The 15,225-nt window shown below is 57.3% G+C and overlaps 1 protein-coding gene across 3 annotated transcripts in view; it reads right to left on the bottom strand.

Annotated features, from left to right (window-relative positions):
• Positions 1-795: 795 nt before the first annotated feature.
• Positions 796-15,225, bottom strand: part of TLN1 (talin 1) — a 28,332-nt gene continuing 13,902 nt past the window's right edge. The window contains exons 27-58 of one of the 3 annotated variants that reach the window (XM_018077261.3): positions 14,950-15,158; positions 14,736-14,855; positions 14,391-14,588; positions 13,931-14,070; positions 13,752-13,845; positions 13,519-13,608; positions 13,221-13,343; positions 12,897-13,040; positions 12,401-12,562; positions 12,172-12,312; positions 11,746-11,927; positions 11,324-11,456; positions 11,105-11,206; positions 10,829-10,999; positions 10,519-10,668; positions 10,286-10,387; positions 10,063-10,182; positions 9,626-9,772; positions 8,580-8,746; positions 8,163-8,346; positions 7,806-7,931; positions 7,381-7,497; positions 7,046-7,231; positions 6,840-6,947; positions 4,618-4,620; positions 3,761-3,866; positions 3,495-3,619; positions 3,075-3,200; positions 2,872-2,934; positions 2,453-2,635; positions 1,657-1,782; positions 796-1,061 (exon numbers count right to left, since the gene is read on the bottom strand). In XM_018077261.3, coding sequence (XP_017932750.1) covers positions 930-1,061; positions 1,657-1,782; positions 2,453-2,635; positions 2,872-2,934; positions 3,075-3,200; positions 3,495-3,619; positions 3,761-3,866; positions 4,618-4,620; positions 6,840-6,947; positions 7,046-7,231; positions 7,381-7,497; positions 7,806-7,931; positions 8,163-8,346; positions 8,580-8,746; positions 9,626-9,772; positions 10,063-10,182; positions 10,286-10,387; positions 10,519-10,668; positions 10,829-10,999; positions 11,105-11,206; positions 11,324-11,456; positions 11,746-11,927; positions 12,172-12,312; positions 12,401-12,562; positions 12,897-13,040; positions 13,221-13,343; positions 13,519-13,608; positions 13,752-13,845; positions 13,931-14,070; positions 14,391-14,588; positions 14,736-14,855; positions 14,950-15,158 — 4,280 coding nt within the window. In that variant the 3' untranslated portion in view covers positions 796-929. The remainder of the gene's footprint in view (positions 1,062-1,656; positions 1,783-2,452; positions 2,636-2,871; positions 2,935-3,074; positions 3,201-3,494; positions 3,620-3,760; positions 3,867-4,617; positions 4,621-6,839; positions 6,948-7,045; positions 7,232-7,380; positions 7,498-7,805; positions 7,932-8,162; positions 8,347-8,579; positions 8,747-9,625; positions 9,773-10,062; positions 10,183-10,285; positions 10,388-10,518; positions 10,669-10,828; positions 11,000-11,104; positions 11,207-11,323; positions 11,457-11,745; positions 11,928-12,171; positions 12,313-12,400; positions 12,563-12,896; positions 13,041-13,220; positions 13,344-13,518; positions 13,609-13,751; positions 13,846-13,930; positions 14,071-14,390; positions 14,589-14,735; positions 14,856-14,949; positions 15,159-15,225) is intronic. The other 2 variants (XM_018077262.3, XM_008932044.2) reach the window with 2 other exon arrangements.

The following is a 15,225-nucleotide window of genomic DNA, read 5'->3' on the forward strand; positions in this document are numbered from 1 at the left end:
GCAAAGGGAAAGGGACGGGGGTCCCAGAGCCGAGGAGGGGTGGGATACTGGGCTACAGGACCCCGGCAAGAGCTGGTGTTAGTGGGCAGGGCACAAGCTGGCAGGGAAATATATGAACTTTGAAAGCTGCAGGCTCAATACTAGAGAAATGGAAAAGTTACAAAAATACTGTAGATCTTGGAAAACAATGCAGGCACTTGGGAAGAAGGAAGGCAGAGCTGGCTGGGGCCGCGGGCGGGGAGAAGCTCCGCGGGAAGGCAGAGAACAGCTCTGGGGGTGAACTCATCGCATCACCCCCCATCCTGAGCAGAGGCACTGTGGCTTCCAGCCCTGCTGCACCCCAGAGGGGCCCGGGCCGAAGAGGATGCTCGTGGGGGAGCCTCCGTGCCTCCCAGGGAAACTGAAGAGGAAGGTTCAGCCAACAATAAGGCATTGGAGGTGAAAGGCAGCTCCGCACGAGAGCTCAGCGAGGGACCATGCTGCTCCCTGCACCATCGCACAGGAGAGGGCCAGCCCCCTGCCGCTCCCCGTCCCGCGCGGAGGAGAGAGAGGAAAGGGGCACGAGTGGGAATGAGGAAGGCACAAGTAAATATCCCCTTGCAGTGGAGAGCTCTGTGGGCCCAAACCCCGGGGCTGGCAGGTGAGCCCTGAGCCAGTGCAGCCCCGGCTCCCACCCCAACCGAGTCCCTCCGAGCGCTCTGATTGTGCCTTGGGTGTGCATAGGAAGGCTGGGCTGGGCAGGCAAAAGCGGAGTTGCTGGTGCGGGCGGCCTAGCTTGAGGGGCAGCTTGGTTAGTCCCATGCAACTGTGGGTGTGGGCAGAGCTTCTGGTCTAGCCCGAGCAGCCCTCCGCTTGAGGCGGGTCGTCTTAAATAGGAGCGGGCAGGCGGGCGGGCAGCAGTCTGTGCAGTGGGCGGGAGGGCGTGCGGCTCAGTTCTGCTCCTCGTCCCGCAGCTCCGAGGGCAGGAACTTGTACTGCTGCTGCCGGATCATCGCCAGCTTCTTCCGCGCTTCCTCCAGCTCCCGCTCCTTGCGCAGCATCTCCTCCTGGGCAGCGATGATCTGACGGGAGAGAGCCCTGGGGTCACAGCTGCCCTCCCACAGGGATGGTTGGAGCTTCTGCTCCAGCCATGCCAACCCCTGAGCCAGGTTCTCTGGCTGCTGCTTCCCTCCCGTCACAGCCACAGCCTCCTTGGGCATGAGGGCTGTTGTCCCTGGGGTGGGAGCATGGTACTCCAGAGATAAACAAAAAAGCACGGCTTCCAGGGCTCAGCCCCATGTGCCCTGTAGCGGATCTCAGCTGCACAGAGGCAGCACTGGGACCTGTGGCACCCAGTACCAGGCAGGTCTCATTCCTTACTCAATGCTCTGTCTTTCACATGTGTGTCACAGACACTGGGATAGTGTCAGTGCTGCACAAGGAGAACCCAGGGCATTACACTCCAAGGAGTGTGCACCATCCCCCACTGCTACTTGTGGCAGGACAAGGTGAAGTCATATTGTTTGGGTGCTGGGCGGGATGGGTACATCCACAGCATCTTTGTGAGGCTCTCTGGAGATGTGACCCATGGCAGGACACACTCCTGAGACAGGCACACACAGCTTGTGGTGGCACCCAGAGCTGCTCCTGCCCCACTGGAGCAGCCCTGTTCCTCACCTGTGCAATTCCCCCAACCATCTTCTCCTTCACCACCACCGTTTCATCGTGGTCCTGGAAGGCAGCTGCCTTCTGAGCTGCCTTCACCAGATTGTCCGACGCTCTCTTGACAGCATTGCCGGCGGCCTGCAGCAGGGAAGTGGGGAGTGTCAGCATAAATCACAGCCCCAGGGTATGACTGCTGCCCGGGGGTGTGAAGGAACCCCTGCCCCAGGCTGGGCCAACAGGCAGGACAGGCAGCCAAGAGTGCTGGGAGCTGCAGGCAGGGATTCCTTTACATGGCTCTCTGCCTTGCCACCCGCTCATGACCATTTCAGGCTCTGCTGCTCCCAGCCAGGCTCTGGCTCTTGTCCGAGCAGTGGGGCAGGGACTGGTAGGCAGCCCTGCTGACTCTCCCCAGCCTTTGGCCCCAGAGGTGCTGAGACCCCATGTTAACCCCAAAATGGATGGGCATTAACCTCTTTTGTGCCATGGCCTCTGACAATTAAGGGTGCTACAAAACATGCCCCCCAAACATTAACCTCTCAAATGCCAGTGATGCAGTGCACCCACTTCAGGCATTCCTGTGCCAGTTCATCATCCCTGAATGCTGCCAGGTCGAGCAGCCCAGCACCACTCACACACCTAGTATGCAGCCAGCAGTCAAGTCCAAGCAACCTGGAGCCTATGAACTCCCTGCTGATGGCACACAGGCAGGGAGCACGAGCCCTGGAGAGCACCCACAGTCCACTCACATCCATCCCTCAAGCAACTGGGAGGAGGCAGGTGGGGCTGGAGGGGCAGCCCTGGGACTCACCTGGAGCCGCTTCATGGCCTCTGAGTCATGGTCAGCCTTCACCTTGCAGGCCACCAGGAGCTGGGCTGTGGAGGCAGCCACCTGCTTGGCGGACGAGATGAGCTTCTCCTCGCTGGCATGGCCCTGCACCGCTGCGTTGGCAGCCTCACACAGGTTGTTGGTGGCAGCAGCCACCATGCGTGCCTGTGGGGAGAGAGGCTGTCAGGGGGGGTACAGGAGCCCTAATCGGCCCCAAGGAGGTTGTGTGGCATGGGATGGCAAGAACCAGCATCCATGCCATGTCTCAGCACGGGGGAGAGGGAGCAAGAAGCATGGTTGCTTCTCCAGAGGAAAAGCACAAGGGCAGAGCATCCTCATCCTTGCAGCAGGAGCCAAGAGGAAGGTCCCCCTCTACTCCTGAGTGTGACCTTGATACTCACAGCTGAAATGAGACCCTGGGACCACTGTCCATCATCCACTGCATTGGCTGGGATGGCACCCACCTGTAAGGAAGGAGAGGATTGAGGCTTAGCACCCTGTGCACCTCTTGTCATGGGGCATGAGGGTTACAGGCAGCCCCTGGAGAAGAGAGAGCCCACCACAGCCCTACATTTTCTTATTTCTTCCCCTCTTATGGCCTTACTTTTCCTTGGGCCACTAATTCCCGCTGGGCTGCTGAGGCTGCCTTCACCAGGGCGCTTGTGGCTGCAGCAATGGATTTGGCAGCTTCCAGGATCTGTTCCTCGAAGTTCAGGCTCTCGTCTGCTTGCTGTAGGCAAAAGCAGAGTGTGAGCCCTAGGCAGGGGTGCTGGGACAGACGGAGCAGAGCAGGATGATGGCTGCAGGGGGCTGAGTGGGCACATACAAAGCTGGATTAAGGCCTGTGGGGTGCAGCAGGGCGTGGGCTGCCTGAGGAAGGTCCAGCTGGGGATGTGGGAGGCAGTGGGAGTACTGAGAGAGGGGCCAGCCGTCAGATGGGACTTCAAACCTGGCTAAAGCACAGGCAGGAGAGCCCCAGCCCACCTCAAGCTGAGCAGGGTCAGACAAGGCTCAGCACTGTTACCTTGGGCTTGGCTCTTGGCTTCAGCTGCTCCAGCTTCTTGGCTGCAGCCTCAATGGCAGCTGCTGCCCCCAGCAACTCGTTCTCAGCAATGACAGTGGGGTCTTCTGGGTCAACCCACTCCGTCCCTAGGAACACCGGGAAGCGAGGCAGGTTACCCCTGTGCGCAGCCTCATTTCTGACTCGCCCTACCTCCTCCATCAGCTGCTGAGCCCTCCACCCTAATCCCAGCCCCTGGTCCTGCCCCTCTGAGCAGGATCTTTCCTTACCTTTCATGGCCTCGGCTGCCTGGATGAGCTCGGTGACAGAGCTAGCCACGCGCTTGGAGTAGCCTGCCAGCTGCTGCTTCAGCTCGTGAGTCGGCTTCTGCAGGATCTGCGGGGAAGGAGCAGATGTAAGCACCTGGAAAACGGGGAGACTTCCTAGGGCTGTTTGGGGTGTGCTCCTCAGAGCAGGAGGGTGGGATCCCCCATCACCCTCCCACATCTGTACACATCAGGCACTGTCTGAGATGCTTTGTCGAGTGACCCTGGCTATTATCTTCCTGCCCCACGACGGGATGAGCTTCCCCACGGCCTTCCCACATCCACAGCTTTTGGGACATCTCGCAGACACAAGACCCTCAGCACAAGCCTTCCTGCATTCAGCAGTTACCCACTCCAATATTTCTCTCCTGCAAATCATTTCAAGCTCCAGAAGCATTTCCCCCCACCCTGCCATTTTGGAGATTTGTCTGCAAACACAAGCTGGGCAAAGGGGGATACCCTGGAGCCACGTCCCAGCCTGGGAAGACTGGCCCCATTGGGACAAGGTGGCAGGCAGTGCCTTAAGGGTCCTTCACCCAGCTCAGGGGGACACATGCACACACCACAGCACATGTGTGCACACACATGGGGTCTGTACGAACAAGCAGAGCTCACTGCTGGCCCAACTCGCACCCCACAGGCAGCAGCTGCCCACCAGCTAGAGCAGGTGTGAGTACACACACACAAACACATGGACACGGGGTCCCTGTGGACACACACCAAGTGCCACCCCAGCACTGGGCTGGGCACACAGACAAGCCGTGAGCAAGGCTCATGCTGAGGTTAGAGACCAGCAGGCACCCCAACGTTGCCTTACTCACCGGCTGACAGGGAGGGAGGGAGAAGAGAGAAAAGAAAGCAGTGAACAGCCCAGCCAGGACACGCGGGCGCTTGGGGCTGGGGCATGGGGAGGGCAGGGGAAGGTGGGTGTTTTTCGGTGAGGGATGAAGGGCAGCCAAAAGGAGAGATGCCAACGAAGGATCAGAGATTCTGGGTGGGGAGCTGTGCTGCCATCGTCAGCTCATACTTCAGCCTTACAGGGCAGGGCAAGACCAGGCACCTGGATGAGGCTCTCATGGCTGGAGGAGCCAAATACACTCAGAGCTCTCCTCCTCACCCCCTTTACACCTCATTTCTCCCCACTCTCAGTTGCTTCACTGCAGTTTTCAGCCACTGGATCTCTCTGCTTTCTGAGGGAGAGACCCATTGTTACCAAATACCAAGTCCCCATGGAGGTTCAAATTCCTTCCCCTCCCCAGTGAAACATGCAGGCTTTCCCACTCCTCTGCCGGGAGCCACATTTCCCAGCCTGAGCCAAATATCCCTCATTCTTGAACCTTAACCATGCTTGTTCATGCTCCATGGAAGATACTGGTTCCCTTGGGGACACAATGTACAGCAATGAACTTGCTGCTGCTGGGGAATGAGGCAGCACCCCATCTGCCACTTCCCCTCCCACTCCCCTAGATCCTTCCTGCTTGTGGCTTTCCAGGAACCTGCTGCCCTCTGATAAACAGGGCCCATGAGCTCCATTCCTGCCTTCACAGACCAGAGTGCTCTGGAGGCTGGGGGAGTCATGGCTTTATCCTGGACTTGCATGAAGCCCTTCCAGCAGTCTTTACAGCTGCATGTGGCTCGGAGTACCTGAGATGATGACACATGGTGAGGGCCACTTTGTCCTCATAAGCACATCCAGCCTAAATACCAGATTATTAAGTCTGCTGTCTGCTCTGACAACGTGTTTAAAACTGCTAAATGGTCTCTGTCTGGAGCTGAAGGCACCCCGGAGGCTATGAGCTAAGATGCACCTCCAGTGACCATTTTAAGAGATGTACCAATGTATGATACTCAAAACGTTGCATGGTAGCAGGATGGCAACACCCAAAATACAGGGAAATGGCGTGCTCCTGCAAGTAGACTGACCTTAGGCACTGCCACACTAAGTCATTAGCCTAATCATCTGTTAACAACAGGTCAGCCAGAGAATTTCTGCTCAGCACTCCAGCCTTGGCTGCCATGATTCACATGTGCCTGAAGCATCTTCCAGATAGATATTTGATCTAGATGCAGGGGACGGAAAACTCACTGCTCCCCTTGGAACTGTACCCCAGTGGTTACCTCCCTTGAATAAAACCACCCTTTGACTTCTCCTCTGCCTCAGCTTCCATTTCTAGCCATTGATTCCTGCCCACCTCCTCCTGCTGCTGCCAGTGCTGGTTATCCTCTGCCTAAAGGGGCTTTCCCTGCAGAAAACCAGAGTCTGGGCTCCACCACCTTGCATCTAGTGATCCTGGACTCTCACTAACCAGCTTAGTGAAACCTTGACACAGAGCTGACTCGCCCTCTATCTTTGTCCTGACCCTGGACAAAGGGAGGGATCTGACAGCTCCATGGGCTGGGTATGTGTATCCCCACAGTGCCCAACTCCACTTCTGTGATCTTGCCAAGAATGCAAACTGCTGGAAGGATCTCACTGGATCTTTTCTACCTTTCTTTTCTGCTAGTTTTAATTTGCTTCTTGTAAACTAATCTTGCAGCTGAAGTCCTTGGGAGGACTCAGTCAGAGGAAGACTGGATCAACAGTGCAGCGGGTGCTTGCAGTCATAATAGCTGCCACTGCAGGCACTGCCTGTGTCCCACACGTGCCTGCCCATCTCCCACACGTGCCCATCTCCCACACTGCTGTGACCTTAATAAGCTTTATTTTCTCACTGCCTGAAATCTTTTACTCCCACCACTTTTACTGGAAGCTGCACTTTTACAGGATTTTGCTACCGTGTTGTTGAATTTCCAGCCTCCATCTGTTTATGGCCAGTTAATCTCCATCTGTTGTTACACAAATACCTTTCTTCAGAGCCTGTTGAGCTCTCTGACATCTGCTTCCATGGCAGGGGCTCAGCCACATGCTGTGCCAGCACAAGCAGTGAAGGGAGCTGTGCAAAGATGTCAGGGGGAGGGGGTGAAGAGCCCAGAGAACCTTGGGGATCTGGGGAATACCTGGTCAGCCTCTGCCCACCCTGGGAACCGGGATGGGGACACTCACCACCAGCACGTGCTCCAGCAGCTCCAGGTAACCGTCGGCACACTCCTTGCCAAAGCGCAGCGCCCGCTGCCGCACGTCCCCACTCACCTCCGGGTGGTAGGCTGCTTCCTGAAACCCGGAGACAGGGACACATCCAGCACCATCCCTGCTGGCACCCACAGCCACCCACAAACTCGCGCTAGACACACATCCCCTGCCTGCCCCACCTTGCAGGCGCGCAGCATGTCCGCGATGGCGCGGCGGCTCAGGTTAGCCGTGGCAATGACGTCCTCCTGCCGACAGGAGTTGCCAGCGGCCACCGCTTTGGCCGTGGCCATCGTGATGCCTTTTGTCATGCGGATGAAGTCCTCTGGGGTGGAGACCTTGGCAGGAGGCACAGGGGAGGAGAATACCTGCGAGGGGAGAGGTGGCAGTGAGGCACAGGGCAGCAGCAGAGTGGGGTGGCAGCCACAGTGCCGCGGCTGTTACTCACGGCCACCTCTGGCTGTTACTCACAGCCACCTCTGGCTGTTACTCACGGCCACCTCTGGCTGTTACTCACGGCCAGCTCCTGGCGTATGTGCTCTATCGTGGCCTCCAGCGCCCGTGTCCCCTTCGTGGCCTCGTCCTCAACAGCCTTCACTGTTTTCAGCAAGGAAGTGACGTTTGTCACCATAACCTGTGGAAGAAAAAAGGAGAACCGGGTGAATCCTCACACAAGCTCTGGCCTGCTGCCACTACCTGTCCTTTTCTCGTGGTTTGGTCCAAAATGGTTCTGTCTCCATACTCCACTCACATTGTCTCATCTTGTTTTCCCACCAATGTCTGCTCTGCATGTTGTATCCCACCTTTTATGTGCCCCTTCCTCCTCTTTAGTCCTGACTGCCCCCAAGTTGTGCTTCTGCCCCCAGACAGGCAGAAAACTCTTCTGCTTTTTCTCCAGCCCTCCTGCTTCTTCCCCTCCCTCTCATCACACCCAGCACAGACCTTAGCAGAGTTCTTCAGCTGGTAGACAGCAGGGTCATCCCCAGCTTTGCCAGCAGCTGCCTTGGTGGCACCAATCAGGTCTCCAAGTGCCTTGGCCACATCCTTCACAGCATTGATCAAGACCACCTGGGGAGAGCAAGACCAGGGGAATGGCTTAGCTACAGTCACACTCAGGTGGCTCAGCAGTGAGATTTAGGCACCACAAGGCACAGAGGGAGTCCAGCTCAGCCAGCACCAGTCAAAGTCCAGCCCATCCTCTCCACAACACACGGGATCCAGCCCAGATCACCACATGACACCTGCAACCCTCAACACCTCCAAGCAAGCTGGAACTCAGCCCACACACCCCCTCCTTACCTGAGTTTCTGGGTCTTCAGATCCCAGGCTGGCAGCACCCAGCTTCACCACCTCTGCCAGGCGGGTGATGGTGGTCACAGAGGACTGGGCAGCCTGGGCTAGCTTCTCCTGGCTGGCTGTGGCGTTCTGCACCAACACCTTGGTGTCCTCCACAAGCGCCTTGGCTGTCTTCAAGATGCCCTCCCTGGGGTGAAGAAGGGAGTCAGGGAGAACAACTGCACACATGGTCCTTGGGGACAGAGAGACTGTGGATCTTGCATTTTATATGTACAAACTGGAGGGGAAACAGAGCCAGCATGACCTGAGCTTGGAGCTCTCCTTGGGGCTGGTCCACAACTCAGAAATACAGGAGATCACAGGACAGAGCCTGATGGGAGGTCTCTGGCTGAGCAGAGGCTGAACAAGGCGCTCACGTACCTGTGGTCAGCGAAGGTCTCTGAGTTCTCCCGGTTGAGGGTTCCTGCTGTAGCAAACATGATGGTGGTGTCAAGGTCAGCAATGATGCCAGAGACAGCACTGGCTGCTGTGATGCAGGCTTGTGTCCCACGGTTCCCAGCCTGAAGAGCTGCCAGCACGTGAGAAACCTGTGGGGTACGAGTAGAGTGACTGGGGGAGCAGAGCAGGTTCAGGGAACCCTCACCACACACACCTTCAACACCTCCCAGGACGGAGTCACTCCATACCAAGGAGAAAAACTGGGAATGTTTGATCTGGGCACCCCTTCTTAGCTTCCAGTTATTTATTTTTACCTTGCACCTATCGTGTTTGCTGGTCCAGGAGATACTGGACTCTGGTAGCTTTCAAACGAGTAAAATTTGCATAACAGGCATCAGAACAACACAACTTGTTTCTTCTTTAGCTGTTAAACTCATTTTCTGTACTTGGGCAAGCACTCACAGGAGAACAAGCTTCCTAATGGAAAGCAGTTGTGGAGAGGAAGGACCTGCAGGATGCCCTGAGCATGCAGACATGTGCCAGGCATGATAGACAAGTGTTTGTTTTGCTTTTGTGATTTTGCTTACAAGCACTGCTACTCTATCAACTAGAGATTTTAAGCTACGTTTTCATCTGTTATTCAGAAGAGTGCTCTTTAGATTGACTGCTGGACACAATGCACAAGCTGCAAGCTTGGCTGGAGACACAACAAACGCTTTGTCCAACACTGATTTGGAGAGCCCTGGGCTGTCACCAGTGTGTAGATCAGACTCTCCTGGCAGGCAGCCATCAGCACGTCAGCAGCACCTGGACACCTCACCCATCACAAGCACCAGCTGCTTTTATGGTGCCTGCAGAGGGGGATCCATCCTTCACCCCATCAGCTGGGCAGGGCAAGCATGGCTGAGAGCCAGCAGAAGCCAACAGGACCATGGGAGAACCTAGCATGGTGGCTCCAAGGCCACAGGGCTCAATCTAGCATCCCTCCCAACTCACCACGCTGCCACCCCTCCCTCTGGACCACCTACCTTCTCGGAAACCTTGCGTGCACTCTCTATCAGCTCCTTCTTGGTGTAGGCGTCGCTGGGGCTGCACTGCAGGGCTCCAGCCTTGGTGACCAGGGCGGCACAGCCGTGGCCCAGCTCCTGCACCCGGCGCTTGATGTGGGAGCCAATCTGGGAGGAACGTGTGCATGACAGAGTAAGCAGGGAACTTATCCCTGCATCTGTGATACCCGCTGGGAACCACCAGCCACCCAGCTCCTCTTTCCCAATCCTCCCACTCAGGAGTCAGAAAACGGAAACACGGCTTTGCTCCATGTTTCCACACTATGTTTCAGGGGAGGTGTGAATGCTGCCGCCCCCAGCTCTGATGGGAGGTTCAAGTGTCTCTATCCTCTGTTCTCACACCCCAGCAGCTCCTGCTCTGCCTCACACCACATTCCAGCAACCCCCCATGCTCGCACCTCCTCGTTCTCAGCAGTGAGAGCAGCCGGCTTGGCCTCTTGTGCCAGCTGCCCATAGTCATTGGTGAGTTGATTGGCCAGTGTGCCCAGCTCATCTGGGTTGGTGGTGGATTTGGTGACCTGTTGATGGAAGCAGAGCAAGAGTTGGACAAGGTAAGGAGGGTGGTTGCCTGTCTGGGTGGCAGGCAGTGCATTCTGCGGTGACAGGCTTGTTTGCACCCACCATCTCCTGCACAGTCACAGCGATGGCCTTGGCTGTCTTCACCATTGTGGTCTGGTAGTCCACAAAGGTGCCCTCTGGCTCACCCATGGGCCCCTCGTCCAGCTGCAAGAGACCATCAGGAGATTCTGACTCCAGCTCTGGCTTACAAGGTCTTTGCCTTGTAAGGTTTGACCCTTACTCTTCCTCTCTCCCCCACCCCAGCCTTGGCCAGGTCCTCTCTATGCTCCCCTCACCTGGTTGATGGCTTGGGTAATGGAGTCCACCATGCCTCCTACAACACCTGCAGCACTGGCTGCCTCATTCAGGGTGGTGGTCAGGTCCTCCACTGCTTCCTTCATCATCTGCACAGCCTCTTCCAGAGCCTCCTGGGTGTGAGCAGCTTGCTGCAAGGATGAGCCAGAGTGAGGTAAGGTAAGGCTCCCCTCCCAACAGGGATGCTGCACACTCACCCTGGGGTTTTCACGTCTGGTACATGCATGTGCACCATGTGCCCCAAAAGGATCCCTCACCACTAAGACATGTCCCTCACAGGCCCATGCTCACCTTGGGGTTCCCACCAGCCTCCTTGGCTGTGTACAGCATCTGCAGGGCGGATTCAGCCAGTGTTTTGGTCTGGTCCAGGAGGTTCATCTGCTGCTGGTGGTTGGGCGTTTTGGAGGCAGCGCCAATGGCTGCCATAATGAGAGGCTCAAAATATTGAGCCATCTGAGATACCTATAGAGAAGAGTAGCTTTAGCAACAGCAGTTTCAAGCCCCAGCTGCCTCGTACCTCCCCTCCCCATGCACCAAGTGCCTTGTCAGCCTCCACACCCCGGTTACCTTGTGCCCCAGCTGCGATGCCTCGGCTCGCGCTGCACTGGCCACAGGCTCGATCAGGTTGCTGATCTCCTGGACAGCTGTGATCATCTGGTTGTGCAAAGCCTGTGCAAAGAGAGGGTGTTGTGTGAGGCTGCAGCAGGGCTGCGGTCTGCATGCTGCTGAGAGGCGGGGAAAGGGCGCCCACCGCATTAGGTTTGCTACAGCATGTCCCTGACCCACCTCCTGGGAGATATCTTCTCGGGGGGCCAGCTGCTGGCTGATGGCAGCAAGGGAGGCCTGGTCCACCTCCCGCATGCATCTGTTCAGGACCTCAATGGCCTCGTCACACTCGCGCTGTCCTGGAGCTTTGTCCCTGTGTGACAGATGGATCAGGCAAGTGCTGCAGGTGCTATGCCATACCTTTGCCCCAAGCCTCAGCTGGTGCTGCTGAGGGGCAGGACCCCTCTCCTGGGCTTTGGGGCAACCCACTGTGATAATAGCCTGGGCACAGCAGCATGTGTTCCCATCAACGTGTGTGAGAATTGGAGGAGCAGCTCCCAGGCAGGACAAAATCCCATCCCTTGGCCTCCCCCCACCAGCAGTGGCCAAGGAGATGATGAGCCAAAACATCCTCAGGAATGCTCACTCACGACTCTGCTCACCTCATGTTGGTGATCAGCTTCTTGATGGAGTCTGAGACAGTGCGTGAGTGTCCAGCCAGCACTGACCACTGCGGTGGGTCCTTGGGATTGACAGCCAGAGAACGGGCAGTCTGGATGAGGCCGGCGGAGCTCTCTAGCATGGTCTTGGCTGAAGACACAATGGGCTCCATGGCTCTGCGCCCCTGCACAGGGAGACAATGGGATGGTGAGGTAAGGGACCGTGCATGGGAAGTCTCCTGTGACTCTTACCCTGGACCAGCTCCTTGAAGGCCAAGGCTTGCTGAAAACCTTCCCAATTGCAACCCCTCAGTGCACCAGCCCCACACTGGGACTCCATCCCAAGTTTGGGGAAGGCACAACTCCTCTCTACCCTACAGCAGCCTGTCACAGGCAGGCCATATCCTCCCTTTCCCTGCAGTATCCCACCTCTGGGCTGATCTGGGCAGGAACGGTGGCGAACTCCGGGTTGGAGGCGAAGGCTGTCAGGTTATCCACAGCCTCTATGAGAGGGGCAGTGGCAGCACGGCACCGCTCCCGGTTCTCCTCATTGAACTCGCCATCCAGGGCCTGGTGTGGAGAGACGAGAGCAGTTATCCAACCCCCACTGCGCCCTAACTCCCATCCCCACCATAGTGCCTCAGAAGGGAAACCGCACCTTGATGGTTTTCACCAGGTTAGCTGTGCTGTTGGCCACCTCCTTGGCCGACTGGACGAACTGGCGCTTGGCCACGGGGTTGGCGGTGCGGGAGGAGGCCAGGCGGCACGTGTTGCACAGGGCTGAGGTGTGTTTTGCTACGATGGTGGCTGCTGACAGCACCTGCAGGGGAAAGCAGAGTAAGGCAGGATCCACCATGACCCCCTACCCCCACAATTCTTTGTTCCCGCCCACCCTATATGGGGCACTAGTGATGACAGGAGTCTCTCCTGAGACTCAAGAAGGATCACCAAGGTCCTGCACGCCCACAGAGCCCTGCATTTGGACTGTCACCATTGCACTGAAGTTGCCAGCTGGTTCCTAGTGCAGTTGATGGGGCCTGATGAGACACCAGCCACCACCTTGGCTAACTCTTGGGATGCAGCTCTTCCAACTAGACATACAATTTCTTTTCGTGCAAGAAAATGCCTGTAATTGTGCCCCACCCCACACTCACCTGGGACTGGGTGCAGGCAGGGTCCACCAGGTTCTGGCAGGCCATTTGGATGGCTTGGTTAGCTCTGGCAAACTGAGTGGGGTCTACCAAGCCCTGCTGTCCAGCCTGGCTATTGGGGTCTGACACTCCCACAAGGTAGGCAGCCTAAGAGCATGACAGAGGTGGTGAGAGAGAGCCTGCACAGAGCAGGGGAGCTCAGAGCAGGCATAGGCTGCAGAGGAGCCTGGCAGCACTGTCCCATGGGGACAGGCTTGGAAGGGCAGGGGTGGGGTGCATACAGCAACTGTGCACCTGGGGTAATGCTCAGGACTGAGTGTGTCTTACCTGGGCAGCTGCCTCTGTCAGCCCACAAAGAGCTTTGGAGGCGGCACTGATGGAATCCCCAAACTCAGGCAGTTTGCTGTTCTTGGCATTCTGGGAGATGCCAGCCATGGACTCACCCAGCACCTGCAGGACACACCACACACTGGTTATGGACACCATCCACTGCTACCACGGTGCTCCCAGGATCAGAGCTCACTGTGCTTTGTCAGTGGAGGAGGAACCACCTTCCCTTTGCGCCCACATCCTTCCCAAATCCTCTTGTCTTTCCTCAAACTTCCATTCCTACATCAGGGCTCACCTTGGAGTTCTCCATGACGCTGTCGAGGCAGTTGAAGTAGGACATGTCATTGACAGTCTGGGTGGGGTTCTCCAGCAGCTCCTTCACCGTCTGCAGGGATAAGGGTGTCACATCCAGAGGAAGGTTCTGCATCCTTCACTTGCACTCCTCTTTGCTCCCTCCTGCCCCTTGCAGCGCTCCTCCCTCCCCCCATCTCAGCCTCTCCACTGTCTTGTCAAGACGTGGTTTCTCACCTCCAGCTCCCGCAGGGCATTGTCACACTCCTTCTGGCCTGGGGCCTGCTGGGTGCACATGGTGATCAGCTGGTTAATGCTGTCGGTCACAGCCCTGCCAGGGACATGAGAAAAAGACACATGGATCAATGCCTGCCTCACCACCTAGGCTCACTGCTATGACCAGCAGTTCCTCCTACCGTGCCGCTGCTGCCAGCTGATTCTTGAGGTTGGGGGCTGCAGGGTCAGCAGAGAGAGCCTTTGCAGCCAGCAGCAGCTTGCTGGAGGACATGGAGATGCTCTTCAAGTTCGACACCACCTGTGCCTGGTCTTCCTTATTCTGCAAGGAGCCAAGAAGTGTTATCTGCAGCAGGTTTCCAAAGTCCATACCCACCCTGGATCTTCTCTGGTGATTTTCAAGCTGAGCCAGTTCCTTTCACCCAACTTCTTCACCGACAGCAATTCTCACTGAACCAACTCAAGCCACCTTCTCCCTGCTGCTGTGGTTTTGCACAGCTCCAGACCCCATCCCACCAACTGCGTTGGCCACAGCCACACTAACCACCACTGCCTGGCCTCCCTGCCTGTGGTCAGCCACCTCCTCAGGCATCCCAAACCTCTCACTATACCCAGGACACCACAACAGGCATTTACTCTCACCGGGGACTGGCCGGCCATCTCCACTCCTGCCTGCAGGAACTCATTGAAGTCCTGCCCAAATTTGCCAGAGGACTTGGCCAGGTCTTGAGGGGTGCCACGTGATGCCTGTACCAGCTCGTTGGCAGACTGGTTGAGCCCCGCAGCTGCCTGGTTCAGCTGGCTCTGTGCCTCCTGGAAGCTCTTGGTGCTGGGAGGAAACTGGAAGGAGGCAAACGGTTAGGAGGGGCAGCAAGGTGAATGGAGGTGGAGGCTGAAAATATATATGGCACATGCTTGGGGATATGCTTAGAGGAATCTGATGCAGTTGGACTGCCTTGCATCACAAGACTTCCCCCTTTGGCTCACCGAATCCGCGAGCAGCCTCTTGCTGGCCTCTCCCACCATGCGGATGGCAGCATCCACGTCACGCTGCCCTGGCAGGCAGTTAACGCAGCGGTTCAGGGCCTGTGACACTGCCTTGGCCACCTGCAGAGAAGCAAAGAGTGGTCACCATCTCCCAGCCAGCCTCACATCCTTTCCACAGCCTGACAGGGCACACTGGGGCACCCGCTCTCCCCACCTGGGCCAGGCGCTGCTGGCTCTCTGGGTCACCAGGCTTGGCCACTGCCTTTCGCGCCTCCTCGATGAGGTTGTTGGCTTTATCCATGACGTCGCTGGCACACTCCAGCATGGCATTCTGTGCCTGAGGGTTGGAGGTGTTGGCCGCCACACCACGGGCAGCCTGGCTGAGCGAGCGCAGGGCCTGGGCCACTTCCCGGGCAGCGATTCCTGTGGGGATGGAGAGGTCAGTGCCCGTCAGCTCAGTGCCCCCTCTTCCAGCCCTGCTGCTGAGGCC

This window comes from Manacus vitellinus, unplaced genomic scaffold (assembly GCF_001715985.3).
Source record: "Manacus vitellinus isolate BGI_N305 unplaced genomic scaffold, ASM171598v3 scaffold_36_pilon, whole genome shotgun sequence".
NCBI classification, from domain to species: Eukaryota; Metazoa; Chordata; class Aves; order Passeriformes; family Pipridae; genus Manacus; species Manacus vitellinus.